Raw genomic sequence first — 21153 nt, forward strand, 5'->3', positions numbered from 1 at the left:
TATTTCTTACCATAGGTGTCCGTTGTTATGCAAAACTGTGTCCCAAGTAAATTTATTTTTTTTATTATAATATTGGTGTGCAGAATATGACAGTAGACTGTCAGACTCACTGTGACTGCATCCAAGGAAAGTATTTATTTTTCAGGGGATTTCTAACCGCTAGGTAGGTGTTTGAACAAGTCTGAATTTTGTCTGCTATACGTCAGACATACACACACTCTTTATAGAGGTTGGGATGATGTTGAAGGATTTAAAACAGACAACAAACCAACATACGAAAAAAATATGTTCCAACAAAGCGTTTGCAAATGGTCCAAGATGCAAAATATTTTTCATCAATTATTTGTGTGTGTTCCATAGAGTAACTTATTTCACTGCTTAAAATGGAGACTACACAGGTATTAACAAACAACTTAATCAACTGGGTTTTTCCTCCATAAGCTGAAGATGACATATTTGTGATAAGCCAGTATGAATAATCTAAGGAAAGAACATTTCAACAATGATGTAGGAAACTTTATAAGTCATATTGACCCTTTGCAATTTTATGTCACACATATTTTAAGGATATTGAAATATTCCTAGGCAATTGTCCTGCAGGACTTGTGCAGTCTTGCCCTGCAATTCATAACAATGGCAGTATGTTGAGCTGAAAATGTACACCTTCATTCAAATCATATGAGTCGTGTTCTGAGAAAAACTGGGCATAAAGGAATCCGGGTCCGTTCGCCCTAATTTCTGTTCGCCCTAAATCCTGTTCGCCCTAAAACCTGTTCGCCCTGGGTCCGTTCGCCCTAAATTTTATTATCAAAGCAGGGAAGCAATAAATATAACAAAATTTGTTATATTTTTAACATTTTAATATATAAATGACAATTTAAGCTACAAACTTGCCTACATGTGTGAAAAAACAAGAAGGCGCTCTTTAACGTGTAAGCGTGTATGTAACAAAGCCGTCGAATGCCAGTAATTTTCTCTTATTGTTTATTATATTAATTAATGAAAACTTTATGTTACACAAAATATACCGCTCTGTTTCATTAACATAATTTATGTTTATTTTCTTAATCATAGGCTTATAATCATATTAAAGATAATTTCTAAAAAAAATAATAATAACAGTTCTGTTTTATAAACATGATTTATGCATGCATTAATATTAAGTATACTCTTTAGGATAATAGTTTCAACTTAACAATCATATTCTACATAACTGATTTCTATATGATTTAGTAATTGTTCTCAATGTATACTATATTAGGTTAATACGACACTCAATCAATCAATTAACACAGATCGTTATCTCTATAATCTCTTAATTAATCGACACCGATCAATAAAGGCCGGTTGCTACTTCACACCGCGCAATACATGCGAGAATTATTGGAAGTTGATCAGTTTAGTAAATTGAATATTGATGATATTTTTATTGAGATTTAATGATGTTTATATGAATTTTAAATTTATTTGCCTATGCAGGGATCGACAAGAATACAAGAATTTAGATAATCCGACAGACGGTGGTTATATATTGCTGAATGAAAGAACCATAAACAACGCAAGAAGTTACACTCAAAATCTCATAATCTTAATGACTATATTACACATATTAATGTACAAATAATTTATAAATTTAATGTATACAGCTTATATATAGAATAATAAATGATGCACTTTACATGTATATTGTGTACATATTTGTAATATTTAAATTTCCATTTTAACTTATTTAATAATTTTAATTAATCATAATTAATAAAGTTTTACTTAATTTCAATTAACAAAATTTTATAATTACTATTGCATATTTTTTAAACTAAATATTGCATATTGTTTAAAATGACTAGTGCATATTGTTTAAAATAACTATTGCATATTGTTTAGAATAACTATTGTATATTGTTAGAAATACTTAAGGAATGCGCAGTCCGTATTACGCATTAAGCCCAGTTTTCACAAAACCACATCGGTATACTTTTTGTGCTAGGTAAGCTACAAACTCTAACATATGGAAAAATACATTGATGTACTATAATAAAACAGTTTAGTAAGCTAAGAGAGCGAGTAGCAAATTCCAATCTAAATTGTTTACCAAATCAAGAACGCAAACGTAAGCTTCTTTAATTAATTACATTTATTATGGATCAAAGGATATTAGCGCTTAACGCTAATTCGCATAAGTCGAAGAATGGTAGCATTTAATGCTAATTGAAAATGAAATACGATAGAGACAACATTCACTAAGACTGTAATGGACAGAATGATTAATTATTAAGAACTAAATAATTTATCTACGTAAATGAAGATCCCGTTACCAGTTACATTAGATGGAAATAATGAAATCCTCAAGGAACATTAAAATATATAGAAAAAGTACGTACGATATGTTTTTATTATATACAATTGACAAATTAAATTAAACTAACCAGTCCCACATAGCCGATGCTGCCACCGTTCACAAACGTCGCATGTAATCGCATGTTGTCTTGGTCGTACCTCCAAATTGCACGAAATGCACAACACATTATCCATTTTTGAAATAATAGAACCAGACATTTGAGCTCCATTTTATATACTGTGATAATTCACAGTTAGGTTATTCCGAACATATCAAACAAAAACGTGTTACCGAAATATAAAAGACGGCGCTCTTTAACTTGTAAGCGTATTTGTAACAAAGGCCAGTAATATTCCCTAATTGCTTATTATATTTATTAATGATGAAATCTAAGGTACAAACTTGCTTACATGTGTGAAAAATCAAAACGGCGCTCTTTAACTCGTAAGCGTGTTTGTAACAAAGGCCAGTTATTTTCACTAATTGCTTACTATATTAATTAATGAAAACTTAAGGTTCAAACTTGCTTATATGTGTGAACAATCAACTGTTCATACCCCGATATGCACATGATAATATAGGGCGAACGAACCCAGGGCGAACGGACCCAGGGCGAATGTGTAACTAGGGCGAACGGACCCGATACCGGCATAATGCATGTGCATAAAGTATCATCCCAGATTAGCCTGTGCAGTCCGCATAGGCTAATCAGGGACGACACTTTCCGCCTAAACTTAATTTTCGGTAAGGAGGGACTTCCTTGAAACTAAAAATACCATAAAAGCGGAAAGTGTCGTCCCTGATTAGCCTGTGTGGACTTCACAGGCTAATCTGGGATGACACTTTACGCACATGCATCAAGCCTAGTTTTCTCAGAACACGACTCATATAAATAATCTTATACAAAATAACAAATATCCAAAATGCAAGCAAACATCCAGAATTTTTAACACAGACACAATTTAATGTAAAATTATGTATTTACCTGTAGGTTTAAACCGTAATCATACAAAAATGGCTATTTTTTAGTTCCTCTGGAAATGGCCATCTGTCTTGCTTGCTTTCTTTGTGTGTTGTGATGTTGTTTGTAGTTGCAATAATTCAACTCCCAGCTATTGACCCTCCTTGTCGCTGGGTGCTCGTTAAAAAAAGATAGATTAAGATCGTTTTTGCACCCTATGAAGAATGCATATCCTACATAAGCTGTTTTGTCCTAAGTTATGGACATTCAGGACATGTTAGCATCTTCTTGGTGATTTACCAACTAATTTTTAGCTCATCTATTTTTTGAAAAAAAAATATGAGCTATTGTCATCACCTTGGTGTCGGCGTTGGCGTCGGCGTCCGGTTAAGTTTTGCGTTTAGGTCCACTTTTCTCAGAAAGTATCAATGCTATTGCATTCAAACTTGGTACACTTACTTACTATCATGAGGGGACTGGGCAGGCAAAGTTAGATAACTCTGGCATGCATTTTGACAGAATTATGTGCCCTTTTTATACTTAGAAAATTGAAAATTTTGGTTAAGTTTTGCGTTTAGGTCCACTTTTCTCAGTGAGTATCAATGCTATTGCATTCAAACTTGTTACACTTAATTACTATCATGAGGGGACTGGGCAGGCAAAGTTAGATAACTCTGGCATGCATTTTGACAGAATTATGTGCCCTTTTTATACTTAGAAAATTGAAAATTTTGGTTAAGTTTTGTGTTTAGGTCCATTTTATTCCTTAAGCATCAAAGCTATTGCTTTCATACTTGCAACACTTACTAACTATCATAAGGGGACTGTGCAGGCAAAGTAATGTAACTCTGACTGGCATTTTGACAGAATTATGTGCCCTTTTTATACTTAGAAAATTGAAAATTTGATTAAGTTTTGTGTTTAGGTCCACTTTATTCCTACAGTATCAAAGCTATTGCTTTCATACTTGCAACACTTATTAACTATCATAAGGGGACCGTGCAGGCAAAGTTATGTAACTCTGACTGGCATTTGGACGGAATTATGGGCCCTTTATACTTTGAAAATTGAAAATTTGGTTAAGATTTATGTTTTGGTCCACTTTACCCCTAAAGTATCATAGATATTGCTTTCATACTTGGAACACTCAAAAACTATCATAAGCGTACAGTAAAAGGACAAGTTGCATAACTCTGGTTGTCATTGTTACGGAATTATGGCCCTTTTTTGACTTAGTAACTTTTAATATATGGTTAAATTTTGTGTTTCGATCCACTTTACTTCTTAAGTATCAAGGCTATTGCTTTCAAACTTCAAATACTTTCATGCTATCATGAGGTTACTGTACCTGGCAAGTTGAATTTTACCTTGACCTTTGAATGACCTTGACTCTCAAGGTCAAATTATTAAATTTTGCTAAAATTGCCATTACTTCTTTATTTATGATTAGATTTGATTGATACTTTGACGAAACTACTCTTACCTGACATACCACAATAGACTCCACCCAAACCGTCCCCCGTGCCCTCACCCCCCTCCCCCCTCCCCCCCACCTCCCCCCTCCCCCCCCCCCTATTTTTTTTTTTTTTTTTTTAAGATCATCTCACAAATGACCACCACACCCTCACACTATACCCCCACCCCACCCCCCCCCCCCCAATTTTTTTTTTTTTTTTTTAAGATCATCTCACAAATTACCACCACACCCTCACACTATACCCCACCCCCCCCCCCAATTTTTTTTTTTAAACAGTTATGTTTGAAATACCGTCCAACCATCGCACCCAAAACATCCCCCCCCCCCATCGCCCTCCCCCCCCCACCCCCCCACCCCCCCCCCCACCCCCCCCCCCACCCACCCCCCCACCCTCCCCCGCCCCCGATTTATTTTATTTTATTTTATTTTTTCGCTTTTTTGGAAGATAATGTAATAAATGTCCACAACCCCACGCTATACACCCCTCTTCACTCCACCCCTCCCTCCTTTGTGATTGAAAATGAGAGTCCCTTCACCTTTAAAAAGAAAATAGATGAGCGGTCTGCACCCGCAAGGCGGTGCTCTTGTTGCACATACCATTACCAGGACATAAGGTTAACACTAAATTTGTTGGAGATCTGGTTTCTTACACAAAAGTATGATATAACATGCTTCAGTTATACAGGATCTACAAACAATTAAACGCCTAAATGGTCCTTTTAAAATCCGGAGGTTGGGCTCTTTTCTCTTATTTTTGGGAAAGGAGGGGGGGGGGGGGGCTAAATAATGTAAATGGTGGGGGAAATTTCATGGTTATGTCATGAACAATCTTGCGGAATTAACTAGTAATGGAATAAAGCATATATACCAGTAAAAGTGTTAAATAAAAATGAATAGCTTGTTGCACTATTGTAATTTTTATGCCCTCTTCAAAGAAGAGAGGGTATATTGCTTTGCACATGTCGGTTGGTCTGTCGGTCGGTCCGTCCACCAGGTGGTTTCCGGATGATAACTCAAGAACGCTTAGGCCTAGCATCATGAAACTTCATAGGTAGATAGATCATGACTTGCAGATGACCCCTATAGATTTTGAGGTCACTAGGTCAAAGGTCAAGGTCATGGTGACCCGAAATTGTAAAATGGTTTCCGGATGATAACTCAAGAACGCATATGCCTAGGATCATGAAACTTCATAGGTAGATAGATCATGACTTGAAGATGACCCCTTTTGATTTTGAGGTCACTAGGTCAAAGGTCAAGGTCACAGTGACCCGAAAAAGTAGAATGGTTTCCGGATAATAACTCAAGAAAGCATACGCCTAGGATCATGAAACTTCATAGGTAGATAGATCATGACTCGCAGATGACCCCTATTGATTTTGAAGTCAGTAGGTCAAAGGTCAAGGTCACGGTGACCCGAAATAGTAAAATGGTTTCCGGATGATAACTCAAGAACACATATGCCTAGGATATTAAACTTTATGGGTAGATTGATCATGACTCACAGATGACCCCTATTGATTTTTGGGCCAAAGGTCAAGGTCACAGTGACCCGAAATAGTTAAATGGTTTCCGGATGATAACTCAAGAACACTTACGCCTAGGATCATGAAACTTCATAGGTACATTGATCATGACTCGCAGATGACCCATATTGATTTTCAGTTCACTAGGTCAAAGGTCAAGGTCACGGTAACCCGAAACAGTAAAATTGTTTCCGGATGATAACTCAAGAACGCTTTTGCCTAGGATCATAACACTTCATAGGTACATTGATAATGACTCGCAGATGACCCCTATTGATTTTCAGGTCACTAGGTCAAATGTCAAGGTCACAGTGACAAAAAAAGTATTCACACAATGGCTGCCACTACAACGGACAGCCCATATGGGGGGCATGCATGTTTTACCACCAGCCCTTGTTGTATGTTTGATTTCTGTTTTTATAGTTTGTGTCTCTTTCAGGAAAAGTGAAAATTACAGACGTTGACCATGAATCTTCTTGAATATGAGCAACAAATATTTTTGGATGCTTTCCATGAAGATGGATTACTTGTCATGGCAAAGTGAGTTTGATTATACCAATCAGTACTGCTGATATATTAATTATGCCCCACTTCGAAGAAGAGGGGGTATATTGCTTTGCTCATGTCGGTCTGTCGGTCTGTCGGTCGGTCTGTCGGTCGGTTCGTCCACCAGGTGGTTGTCAGACAATAACTCAAGAACGCTTGGGCCTAGGATCATGAAACTTCATAGGTACATTGATCATGACTTGCAGATGACCCCTATTGATTTTGAGGTCACTAGGTCAAAGGTCAAGGTCACGGTGACCAGAAATAGTAAAATAGTTTTTGAATGATAACTCAAGAACGCATACGTCTAGGATCATGAAACTTCATGGGTAGATTGATCATGACTTGCAGATGACCCCTATTGATTTTGAGGTCACTAGGTCAAAGGTCAAGGTCACGGTGACCTGAAATAGTAAAATGGTTTTCGGATGATAACTCAAGAACGCATACGCCTAGGATCATGAAACTTCATAGGTAGATTGATCATGACTTGCAGATGACCCCTATTGATTTTGAGGTCACAAGGTCAAAGGTCAAGGTCACGGTGATCGGAAATAGTAAAATGATTTTCGGATGATAACTCAAGAACGGTTTTGCCTAGGATCATGACACTTCATAGGTACATTGATCGTGACTCGCAGTTGACCCCTATTGATTTTCAGGTCACTAGTTTATGTATGTGTTCATGCATGTTTCCACATAGATCCCTACGTACGTCACTTTGCTTGTGTTTTCAACGGGTCGTTAACTAATGGGTGGATCACGTACAAATGTATAAATTTGAATAACTTGTATGTGTAGATGATCATAACGAAAGGAAATTTGACTTCGAAAGTTTTTTGACAGATTTATGGCCCTTTATCTGTTTTTTCTCAATGAAGAATATATAGTCCCAAAATTGTTTGTTTTCAATAATTTCACAGTTGAATAACTTCAATGTTTTTATGCCCCCGGTAGGGTGGCATATAGCAGTTGAACTGTCCGTCAGTCAGTATGTCAGTCAGTCTGTCCATCCGTCCGAAAAAAACTTTAACGTTGGCCATAACTTTTTCACTATTGAAGATAGCAACTTGATATTTGGCATGCATGTGTAGCTCATGGAGCTGAACATTTTGAGTGTTGAAAGGTGAAGGTCAAGGTCATCCTTCAAGGTCATATTCAAATATATGGTGTCTGTTTGTCCGAAAACTTTAAAATTGGCCATAATTTATTCAATATTGAAGATAGCAACTTGATATTTGGCATGCATGTGCATCTCACGGAACTGCACATTTTGAGTGGTGAAAGGTGAAGGTCAAGGTCATCCTTCAAGGTAAATGTCTAATATATGGTGTCTGTCCGTCCATCCAAAAACTTTAACATTGGCCATAACTTTTTCACTATTAAAGATAGCAACTTGATAATTGGCATGCATGTGTATCTCATGGAGCTGAACATTTTGAGTGGTGAAAGGTGAAGGTCAAGGTCATCCTTCAAGGTAAATGTCTAATATATGGTGTCTGTCCGTCCATCCAAAAACTTTAACATTGGCCATAACTTTTTCACTATTGAAGATAGCAACTTGATAATTGGCATGCATGTGTATCTCATGGAGCTGAACATTTTGAGTGGTGTAAGGTGAAGGTCAAGGTCATCCTTCAAGGTAAATGTCTAATATATTGTGTCTGTCCGTCCATCCAAAAACTTTAACATTGGCCAAAACTTTTTCACTATTGAAGATAGCAACTTGATAATTGGCATGCATGTGTATCTCATGGAGCTGAACATTTTGAGTGGTGAAAGGTGAAGGTCAAGGTCATCCTTCAAGGTAAATGTCTAATATATGGTGTCTGTCCGCCCATCCAAAAACTTTAACATTGGCCATAACTTTTTCACTATTGAAGATAGCAACTTGATAATTGGCATGCATGTGTATCTCATGGAGCTGAACATTTTGAGTGGTGTAAGGTGAAGGTCAAGGTCATCCTTCAAGGTCAAATGTCAAATATATGGCGTCTGTCCGTCCGAAAACTTTAACATTGGCCAAAACTTTTTCAATATTGAAGATAGCAACTTGATATTTGGCATGCATGTGTATGTCATGAAGCTGCACATTTTGAGTGGTGGAAGTTCAAGGTCAAGGTCATCCTTCAAGGTCAAAGGTTAAAAAATAATAATTTAAAGCGGCATTCTCTTGAAGCTGCACATTTTGAGTGGTGGAAGTTCAAGGTCAAGATCATCCTTCAAGGTCAAAGATAAAAAAAATAATTCTCAAAGCGGCGTTCTCATGAATCTGCATATTTTGAGTGGTGGAAGTTCAAGGTCAAGGTCATCCTTCAAGGTCAAAGGTCAAAAAAACAAAAACAAAATACAAAAAATTCAAAGTGGCGCAATAGGGGGCATTGTGTTTCTAACAAACACATCTCTTGTTATGAACATATTTCTAAATGACTTACGGTACTTTTGAATACCATTAATTTTTTATGTATACCGGTAAGCATTATCAACTTTTAACATGCTTACAAATTTTAAATATTATTTACAATGTAAGTGTGTAAAACTTGATCAGGTATTTCTAATATTCTATAATTGTTATTCTTATGACTGCTTTGAATATTTCAGAGGTCTTGGAATTGAGCGAATTTTCTTAAGTTTCCTGAAAGTCTACTGTGATCCTGCTAATCTTGTGTTGGTTTTAAACACTACTAATTTAGAGGAGGTTAGTATCAGTGGTCTGTATATTTAGATATGAGCCTTGCTCTGAGAAAACTGGGCTTAATGCATGTGCATAAAGTGTCATCCCAGATTAGCATGTGCAGTCCGCACAGGCTAATCAGGGATGACACTTTCCGCCTAAACTTGATTTTCGGTAAGGAGGGACTTCCTTGAAACTAAAAATACCATAATTATTTTTTTTTTTTTTTTTTTTTTTTTTGTCGAGAGTCTTACATGAGACTGTAGCAAAAAATAATTTAATACAGTTCGACAAAATATATCAAAGCATAAAGATGCATATTCAGACTACAATTTTAAATGAATTATCTTAAAAAACTATTCCAAGTTGTTCTAAAAGTTTCTATTTGATTTTTATTGAAAGCAATTATCTCCTCAATTTTGAGCCTATTCTGAAGAAATGTTATAAAATGATTAATATTGGGTATATTGTTCTGGCACTTACTTCTCAAAATATAAAATTTTGCCAACAATGTCATAAAATTAACAATCTGTGACATGTTCGAATGACCTGTTGAAACGTTACAGAAGCTTATATGTTCATAATCAAAATATGAAATAAACGGCAAGTTCGCTGTTTGTTCGATATACACTTTAACACCGTTCCAAAAATGTTGAATTACAGGACATTCCCAAAACATATGCACATTCGAATCTACTGACATACTACAAAAATCACAAATATTGGATTGTGTTAAACCACATAACAATAGATAGCTATTGTTTGGAATAATTTGCATAATATATTTATACTGGAATGATCTTAGCTTGGTATCATGTGTCAGTCTAAATGGTTGAATAAACAATTTATTCGTTTGCATTTCTTTGTTAAAATATAGTTCCCATTTAGCAATTGCCTTAATTGGATTGATCTGCTTTGACAGTACGAGTTTTTGATATACTAATTTACAGATTTTAGTTGACTCTGAAATTGATGAGAGAAAATATTCTTGCGGTTGATTACTAATGTTTTCAGATTTCAGCTTTTCTTTCCATTCTAGTGGCACACTTTTTATATGACTAAAGTATTTTAGAAAATCTCTGGTACTTAACCCGTACAAGTTTTGTAATTGCTCAAAACTATAAAATTGCCTTGTTCCATAGTCGTATATTTGTTCTATATGGTTGATTCCTTTAATATGCCATTCTTTATAGAAAAATAAACCGTTTGAATTTTTTATAAATGAATTATTCCAAATAATTTCTTTTCCGATTTGTGCGATTTTATTTTGTGCGTTAACCTTATTCCAGACCTTTAATATGTCCTTTAAAAATACTGAACGAATGTTTAGTGTGTTTATATCGTCAGGTTTGATGCGATTCTTTAAAATAAAGTAATTACCATAATTTTCTAGAAAAATACTGTATAATTTGGTTATTTTTGATTCAGGTTGATGTATAAATCGTTTAATCCAAGTAGATTTGAGACCATCCACAAAGCTATCTATATCAATCATTTTCAAACCGCCATTTTCATATTCCTGTATAATTTGATCACGTTTTATCCTGTCGGGTTTATCATTCCACAAAAATGTGAACATATTTGTTTTTAAGGTTTTCATTTTATTTTCGTCTGGTCTTTCTAAAACTGTAAATGGATATATTAGTTTTGGTAATGCAAAAGTTTTGATTACTGTGATTTTTCCTATCAGTGAAAGATTCCACTTTCTCCATTTATGTAAACAGTTTTCAAATTCTTGAATTTTATTACATATATTGTGTTCAGCCGTTAAATAAGTATTATTGTATATTGTTATTCCCAGTGTGGTCGTGCTTTCACAGTTCCAATCAAATTTTTTATGTGGACAAAATTTTACATTTTTGTTTATAAGTGCACCTAATTTTATTACAGAGCATTTATTGTTATTTAATTTTAAGCCGGATATAGCGGAGAATTTGTCAAGGGTAATAATTAAAAATTCAAATGACCTTTGACTGCCATCGAGAAGAAAACAGGCATCATCTGCGAATAATGTTTGTTTGAGTTCGATGTTACCAATGTGAATTCCTTTTATATTTGTATTATGTCGTATATAGTTAGCTAGTAATTCAATGCATATGATAAAAAGATAAGGTGAGAGGGGACAACCTTGCCGTACTCCCTTTTTTATGTCGAAGAATTCAGAGAAATATCCATTATTAATTACACAAGATTTTGCATTATTATAAAACAGTTTCACCCACTGTATTAAAGACTGGCTAAAGCCCATGCCATCTAAACATTTGTACATAAAATTATGGTCTAAGCTATCAAAAGCTTTCTGAAAATCGGAGAAAAATATCAATCCTGTTTCATTTAAATCGTTCACTTTATCAATTACTTCATTCAAAATTCTTATGTTTTCTCCAATATATCTCCCTTTTATGAATCCTGTTTGATCTGAGTTAATAAGTGTTTGAAGAAAAGGTTTAATTCTATTAGCTATAGATTTACTTGCAATTTTATAGTCAACGTTTAACAAAGAGACTGGTCGCCAATTATTGATAGATAGAATATCTTTATCTTTTTTTGGCAAAAGTGAAATAAGCCCTTGTGTTTGTAGTTCAGTTAAATGTCCGGTATCAAAAGAATAATTTATCGAGCTGATTAAGTATTTTTTTATGTCAGTCCAAAAGAGTTTATAAAATTCTGTTGTTAGTCCATCTGAGCCTGGGCTTTTGTTATTTTTCATGTCTTTTAGTGCCTGGAAGCATTCGTTTTCGGATAAATGGTCGGGGTATTGTTCTCTATCTTCGTTTGATAATTTCGTAAGATCTTGAAAAAATGGGTCACTGTTTTCTTGATCCAGAGTTGCGTCTATTTTATAGAGTGAGGCGAAATATTGCTTAACGTGTTCTAAAATTTTTGCATGATCATGTTCTATTTCATCATTAATTTTAAGCTGTTTAAGTACTTTTTGTTCCGATCTTTTTGATTCTAAATTGGAGAAATATTTAGTATTTTTCTCGGCTCCCTCAATCCAGTCTGCTTTTGCCCTTATTAGAATGCCTTTGATTTTCTCTTCATTTATAGCATTAAAATTATCTTTTTCTGTTTGATATGTTTGTTGTAATATTACGTCATTAGGGTTCTTTTTTAATTGTTCTTCAATATCATGTAATTTTGCTTCGATTTCTGATTCTTTTTTTAAACTAAGTTTCTTTTTATATGTTGAGTATTTTATGCTCTCATCCCTTATCCTACCCTTAATTAATTCCCATAAAATATTAGGAGTCGTTTCTTTATTAAAATCAACTACCTCTTTTATTGAATTTTTAATTGAAGTTTTATAATCTTGATCAAATAGAAGTGAGCTATTTAGCTTAAAATAACCTGGGCCTCGTGTTAGCGTATCAAAAAGAATGCTGAGTAAAACAATTGAGTGATCCGATTTGAAGCCAGGATTGATAGTGCATTTTTTCGCATTACTAACCAGTGAAGATGCTAACAGAAAATAATCGAGTCTGCAAAATATTGGCGGGTCTGAATTCGAATGCCATGTATATTCCTTTGCATTTGGGTTAAAATTTCTGTAAATATCCACTAAATCGTGTATTTCCTTTATATCATTAATTTTATCAGAACACTTTTTATTGGTGTCATTTCTACCATTTAATTTGTCTTTTAAAAAGTTTTGCACGGCATTGAAGTCACCACCCACTATCGGCAAGAATTCATCTAGGTCAGCAATAGTATTTTCAAGTGTATTAAAAAACGTAATGTCATCATTATTTGGTGCATAAATGTTTATTATAGCTATTTTGTTATTGTTGACCAATAGTTTTAACACCTGAAGTCTTCCTACTATAATTTCATTATGTTCTATAAATTGTATTTCACTTTTTCTATTTATCAAAATTCATACTCCTAAACTGTTGGTACTTTGGCCACTTAAAAACGTATCCCCTGCCCAATCTTTGCCCCAGGCCGAATTATCGAGTTTGTTATCATAATGAATTTCTTGCAGCAGTGCTATGTCAATTGATTTTGATTTTATATAAGTTATAACTTGTTCACGTTTATTTTTACAATTAAGACCCTTGACATTAAAGGTGCACATATTAAGACTCGTCATGTTTTCCAGTGAAATAATTGGACTATGTTCTCATTATATTTATCATTGTGTTTGCGATACAATATCCTGATTTTTAGTTTTAAATATGCTTTCTTACATGAAGTAGATGAATTATATGTAGACCCGTATGCATTTTTGTAAGAATTGTAAATAATAAAGTTTTGCATTTTGTATGTAGAAAAAAAAAGGTGAAGTGTCAAAGTTATTTGAGATGTACTCACAACAGCAATTTGACGTTAACAGAAATTCATATAAGTCAAAATATTATTTACATAGGGTTTGACAAAAACGCACGTATTTACATTCGTTATGTAAATAAAGAAAAAAAAACTTATTATAAAAAATTTGGAGGGATACAAAGTTCTCCAACAACAAAAAATTCATTATTGTAAAAACAAAAATTTACAATTGTTCTTAGACAGATAGACCGCCAAAAAAAACACTTTGTAATATGTGTTAAAAGTGTTGTTGTATTGCATTTCTGAAGCATTTAAAAGAGACGTCGTCTCTTACTACAGTATCATACAATATATAAGGGGAAACACATATGCATATAGACACGCATACAAATACATCTTAAAAAACATATGTACACATACATACACAGACATTAACAGCAGTTGCATGAAAGATGCAACAATGTTTTCTTTAATTGTTTAAAAAGTAAATGTGTTAATATTATCTACGTTTCATTTTTTTTTACTAAAATCGTCCTTATTAATTAAACCTCCTACATTACTTAAACCTCATACTATATGTAGAAATAATCATTTGGGTCTATTATTTGTGCTTTTAAATTCCATCTCGCAAAGTCACTTTTAAACATGCGAAAACGAAATTACAGAGCTTAATTTTGCATAAATTTTTTTTAACAATTATTGTTGTGTACCTTGATGAAGTTAAGGGCAATATATTAAATGTTAAAACGTGTTTGAATATAACAGTTTGTAACCATATTACTCATATTGCATACTTTACACGCCGTCCAATAGCTATGAATACATTATAAGTACGTAATAATGTTGTATCGCAATAAATTCTAAAACTTTATTTTGTATCTATATTGTATGAAAAACCTATGTGTTGATCTCACTTAACCCCATACTATAATCTTACATGGATATAAGAAAAACGATGGGGTCGGCGACTTTAAGCTGTAAATTTCAATAATGCTAAGTAATCTTAGATTTGCGAAAGCGAAATTTTCTAAGATTATTTTAGGCATTCATTCTTAGTTCCTTTTTGATCGAATGTTAACATAAAAATATGCTTTCTTAACAATATATTTTATATTTAAATGTTTATTTCTGAATGTGTCTATCTAAGTAACTCTTTGTATTCCTGTGCTCATATAACATATTGCGTAATATTTTGTTTTTAAAAGCACACACGTATAACCATCCTATTGCAAAAACCAATACACTAGAACCTTATTTTAAAACACATAATGTGTACACAATTCGTCCTACTGTTATTCATACAAGACAGAGACATCTTTTTTTACATACTATAAACAAAATATTGCCATAATTTCAATTAAAAAGGCCTGCACACATATCACCGCTTATAAACATACTTATAGCACACACTAATATATATAATAGACAAAAAAGCAACTGTGATGCTATAAAGATAAAGAATAAGATAAAGATAATCGCATCAACCTCGGGAGCATGTCATGCATCATTAATTTTATTCAATAGATTGTCCGATTTACATTGTAACGTGTTGTGAATATCACCGTTAGAAAATGGCTGCATTACAAGATTCAATGACTTATCATCATTTCGGGCTTTACAGTGTATAACAAATAATAACGTTTTTGAATACAACAGTTTGTGGCCATATAACTCCTATTGCATACTTTACACACCGTCCAATAGCTATGAATACATTATAAGTACGTAATAATGTTATATCGCAATAAATTCTAAAACTTTATTTTGTATCTATATTGTATGAAAAACCTATGTGTTGATCTCACTTAACCCCATACTATAATCTTACATGGATATAAGAAAACGATGGGGTCGGCGACTTTTAGCTGTAAATTTCAATAATGCTAAGTAATCTTAAATTTGCAAAAGCGAAATTATCTAAGATTATTTTAGGCATTCATTCTTAGTTCCTTTTTGATCGAATGTTAACATAAAAATATGCTTTCCTAACAATAGTTTTTATATTTGAATGTTTATTGCTGAATGTATCTATCTAAGTAACTCTTTGTATTCCTGTGCTCATATAACATATCGCGTAATATTTTGTTTTTAGAAACACACACGTATAACCATCCTATTGCAAAACCAATAGACTACATTCTTATTTTAAAGCACATAATGTGTACACAATTCGTCCTACTGTTATTCATACAAGACAGAGATATCTTTTTTTATATACTATAAACAAAATATTGCCATAATTTCAGTTAAAAGGGCCTGCACATATATCACCGCTTATAAACATACTTATAGCACACACTAATATATATAATACACAAAAAGGCAACTGTGATGCTATCGTCGCATCAACCTCGGGAGCATGTCATGCATCATTAATTTTATTCAATAGATTGTCCGATTTAGATTGTAACGTGTTGTGAATATCACCGTTAGAAAATGGCTTCATTACAAGATTCAATGACTTATCATCATTTCGGGCTTTACAGTGTATAACAAAGAATAACGTTTTTGAATACAACAGTTTGTAACCATATTACTCATATTGCATACTTTACACACCATCCAATAGCTATGAATACATTATAAGTACGTAATAATGTTATATCGCAATAAATTCTAAAACTTTATTTTGTATCTATATTGTATGAAAAACCTATATGTTGATCTCACTTAACCCTATACTATAATCTTAAATGGATATAAGAAAACGACGGGGTCGGCGACTTTTAGCTGTAAATTTCAATAATGCTAAGTAATCTTAAATTTGCGAAAGCGAAATTATCTAAGATTATTTTAGGCATTCATTCTTAGTTCCTTTTTGATCGAGTGTTAACATAAAAATATGCTTTCCTAACAATAGTTTTTATATTTGAATGTTTATTGCTGAATGTTTCTATCTAATAAACTCTTTGTATTCCTGTGCTCATATAACATATCGCGTAATATTTTGTTTTTAGAAACACACAGGTATAACCATCCTATTGCAAAAAATACCATAATTATGCATTATGCCCAATTTTCTCAGAACGCGACTCATATTATTTGATATTGATAACTTTATATGAATTCATTTCACAACACAATAATGTTGATATGCATAGTGAAAATGAAAATGTTACTGTTATGCCTCTTGTTTGCTCATAAATTTATTTGTTCCAGTGTTATCATAGTGATAAACAGATTTATCACCAGTCTGTCCGTGTGTCTGTTTGATCATGTGTCTAGGTGAATATAGTTCCTGCAATAAGTTTAAAAGTTATTAAGCTAGGTTAGTGAAACCTGGTACATATATATATAACAGGTATTGAAGGGCTATATCTGGAATAACAATGTTATTTCACCTTTTGTCAAGCGAAAAATTGTGATTGCTATGGTTACAGAAATAATGGAAACACATTATTTCTCGTCTTATTGTCAGACAAATTTATTACTTAAGGCTTATACAGCATATGGAGACCCCGTTCTTACTCTGACAACATTACCTCCGTAGAGGACTGCTGTTTAGTCTGTGGCAAAGATGTTGTTTTGATAAAATATTAATTTGTAAAAAAATATTTAGGATCTGAACATGTGACATGTTTCTTTTACAAAAGTACTTTATGTGTAACTTACATTAAACAGTAGTATGAACAATATCAACAGGATTTCTTATTAACAGGATTTCTACATAGAGCAGCTCGAAAGGGAGAATGTTAGTCCTTTACCAAAATCCATCAACAATGAATTCAATGCAAATGAAAGGTTAGTGTATCACAATGTGATAGAAATCCACTTAGTACCAGGGTTGCATAAACGTGTTAATTTTTACTTGTATGTACTATTTCAAAACAGTGAAACTGGAAAACCATGTTATTTTCAAGACAAGTATTGTTCTACATTACTGAATTGTTCTTATTGGCAAAAATATTAAATACATGTATATTAAAGGCATCAACAATGAACAACAACAATTAGGATCAGTCCATGCCTCAGAAATGATTGTAGGACAAACGGCACCGGGACAATCGGCACCCTGTGGGGTTTTTGCATACCCGAACAGTTCTCACCCTGTAAATTTGTCGAACAGGACAATGGGCTACCGATTAAATTGTAAACCCGGACGAACGGCTTTCAATTTACGTAAGACTAAGAAACAGTTAATGTTTTTTGCTATTGAGACATTTGACTTGATTTGACTTTGCAGTGAAGGAAAATCCCGTCAACACCTTATGGACTTAATGGTACTGATAAGTCTAATTCACTAATTGGTTGGAAAAAATAGATCCCTAATTGTTAATGTAAATAATACCTGACAGACATTGCGATAAAAGGAGTACTATCTATTAACCCAATTAGCAGATAACTTTAATCAATTCACACTTCAATTAGTCTGATATCAAAGTATGTTGTCGGGATTTATTAATAATCTCTTTTTCCAAACCAATTAGCGGATTAGACTTATTAATTCAGGCTTTATAGATCGCCTTTAATCGGCAGCTGATTGTCCGGGTTTATGATTAAATCGGATGCCAATTGTCCTTGTCAACAAATTTACAGGGTGCTGACTGTCCCAGTATGCAAAAAAACACAGGTTACCAATTGTCTGGGTGCTGTTTGTCCGGATACCCTCAGAAATACTACACCTTACTTTGTCCAAAATGTTGGGTTTGTTAACATAATGATTGAGAAAAAAATACTTGCAGAATGTTGATTTGGAACCATCAGCACATAATATCTAATCATAGTTTACTAGTGTTTTGTTTTAATGATGCATTTGTTCCACTTTTAGAAGTGTCTCAAAAATAAGGAGAATTTTAAAACAAAGATTTAAATTATTCCTAATTAGGAAATATGATGGGTCAAATGGAAAATACCTTTATCAAAGTCATAAAATAAAGATTTTTTAATCATGGCAAACATTGGAAAATTGCTACTTTTTTTCATCAAAATGAAGAAATGTCTCTCAATTGATATTATATGCTGAAATGTTGTTTACTGCATTGGCTTTCAGACAGAAGTTGTACCTGCAGGTTGGAGTGTTGTTTGTTACCCCTATGTTGTTTGTTGTGTTTGCTTGCAGACAGAAGTTGTACCTGCAGGGTGGAGTGTTGTTCTTGACCTCTCGTATCCTTACTGTAGATCTGCTGTGTGACCGTGTGCCTGTGGAGAACATTACAGGAATACTGGTGGCCAGGGGGCACAAGTAAGTGGGGAACATAACAGATACATTGGTGGCTAAGGGACACAAGTAGGATCACTGGCCTTATTAATAATTGTAAAGTGTGCACTGGTCGTGTTGGTATATACTAGTATTAAAGGAATAATGAAACACCGGAAACCTTAAAAGAAGAGCAATTCTTTATACCATCTGCTAGTATTCCATTTACAGCCAGTGGCAAACTGACTGTACACAATGGGGCAATACAGACCACCCAACGCTTGGGGTCAAAACATATGTTTTTTATAAGCTTCAGGGGCTGTGAAATCAATTTGCTTCCTGATGATGGAGTCTTAAGTTGAATATTGAAGTGACGTGTCTCTTGTATAATTATAATCTGAAGTCAATGATCTTAATTTAATTGAATAATTGGTATGGGTGCTTTCAATTGCAATGAATCAACTCTTCTTGATTGTTGATTAACATGCATACCCATATATATGATGTTAAAAATACATGAAGAATTTAACTTCTGTTTTTACAGAATTGCTGAGTCATGCCAGGAAGCGTTTATCCTCCGACTCTTCAGGCAGAAAAACAAGGTAATGGAACAGTGAATACTTCCTGTGAGGAATTAAAGCAGACCATAGAACTTGTATTGCTGTATATAAATATTATAACATCTTATGTTTACGTTCAATAAACAAGAGTCTGAAGTATATATGAAAAACTATGATTGACTGTACATACATAAATGAGTTGTGAATGACATTCTCATTATATTCAAAAATCAGCGTTTGAGCTTAAACATAAAAAATATTTCAAAATAATTTGAATGTATTTATACCCCCACAAACGAAGTTTAGGGGGGTATATAGGAGTGAACTTGTTGGTCGGTCGGTTGGTTGGTCTGTCTGTTGGTCCGTATTAAGTGTCCGATTTCTAATTTAAGTAGTTTTCATCAGTTCTTCACCAAACTTGGTCAGAAGTTGTATCTACATGATGTCTAGGCCAAGTTCAAACATGGGCCTTGCCAGGTCAAAAACTAGGTCACGGGGTCACTTAGTGCGTTTTAAACATTCAGCATGTTGTCCGCTCAGTAATTCAAGTAGTTTTCATCCAATCTTCATCAAACTTGGTCAGAAGTTGTATATAGATGATCTTAAGGCCAAGTTCGAACATGGGCCTTGCATTGTCAAAAACCAGGCCATGGGGTCACTTAGTGTGTTTTAAACATTCAGCATGTTGTCCGCTCTCTAATTCAAGTAGTTTTCATCCAATCTTCACCAAACTTGGTCAGAAGTTGTATCTAGATGATCTTAAGGCCAACTTCGAACATGGGCCTTGCTGGGTCAAAAACTAGGTCACGGGGTCACTTAGTGCGTTTTTTAACATTCAGCATGGTGTCCTCTCTCTTATTCAAGTAGTTTTCATCCAATCTTCACCAAACTTGGTCAGAAGTTTTATCTAGATGATCTGAAGGCCAAGTTCGAACATGGGCCATGCCTGATCAAAAACTAGGTCACAGGGTCACTTAGTATGTTTTACACATTGAGCATGGTGTCCGCTCTCTATTTCAAGTAAATTAAATCAGATCTTCACCACACTTGGTCAGAAGTTGTAACCAGATGATGTGTAGGTCAAGTTCGAACATGGGCCATGCCGGGTCAAAAACTAGGTCACGGGGTCACTTAGTGTGCTTTAAACCTCACCATGTTGTCCGCTCTCTAATTAAGTAGTTTTTATCCAATCTTCACCAAAATTGGTCAGAAGTTGTATCTTGATAATGTCTAGGGCAAGTTTGAATATGGGTCATGCTGGGTTAAAAACAAGGTCACGGGGTCACTTAGTGCGTATTAAACATCACAATGTTGTCCGCTCTTTAATTCAAGTAGTTTTCATCCAATCTTTACCAAACTTGGTCAGAAGTTTTATCTAGATGATGTCTAGGTCAAGTTTGAATATGGGTCATGCCGGGTCAAAAACTAGGTCACTGGGTATCTTAGTGCGTTTTAAACCTCACCATGTTGTCCGCTCTCTAATTCAAGTAGTTTTCATCCAATCCTCACCAAACTTGGTCACAAGTTTTATCTAAATGATCTCTAGGACAAGTTTGAACATGGGCCATTCCGGGCCTAAAACTAGGTCACGGGGTCACTTAGTGCGTTTTTTAACATTTAGCATGGTGTCCGCTCTCTAATTCAAGTAATTTACATCCGATC

General features: G+C 34.1%; 1 protein-coding gene across 3 annotated transcripts in view; it reads left to right on the plus strand.

Annotated features, from left to right (window-relative positions):
• The window catches only part of LOC127861879 (DNA repair endonuclease XPF-like), a 64394-nt gene that overhangs the window by 4903 nt on the left and 38338 nt on the right, over positions 1 to 21153 (plus strand). For all 3 annotated transcript variants that reach the window (XM_052400591.1, XM_052400592.1, XM_052400590.1), the window contains exons 2-6: positions 6742 to 6842; positions 9450 to 9546; positions 17453 to 17535; positions 18854 to 18976; positions 19476 to 19533. In XM_052400591.1, coding sequence (XP_052256551.1) covers positions 6769 to 6842; positions 9450 to 9546; positions 17453 to 17535; positions 18854 to 18976; positions 19476 to 19533 — 435 coding nt within the window. In that variant the 5' untranslated portion in view covers positions 6742 to 6768. The remainder of the gene's footprint in view (positions 1 to 6741; positions 6843 to 9449; positions 9547 to 17452; positions 17536 to 18853; positions 18977 to 19475; positions 19534 to 21153) is intronic.

This window comes from Dreissena polymorpha, chromosome 16 (genome assembly GCF_020536995.1).
Source record: "Dreissena polymorpha isolate Duluth1 chromosome 16, UMN_Dpol_1.0, whole genome shotgun sequence".
Taxonomy (NCBI): Eukaryota; Metazoa; Mollusca; class Bivalvia; order Myida; family Dreissenidae; genus Dreissena; species Dreissena polymorpha.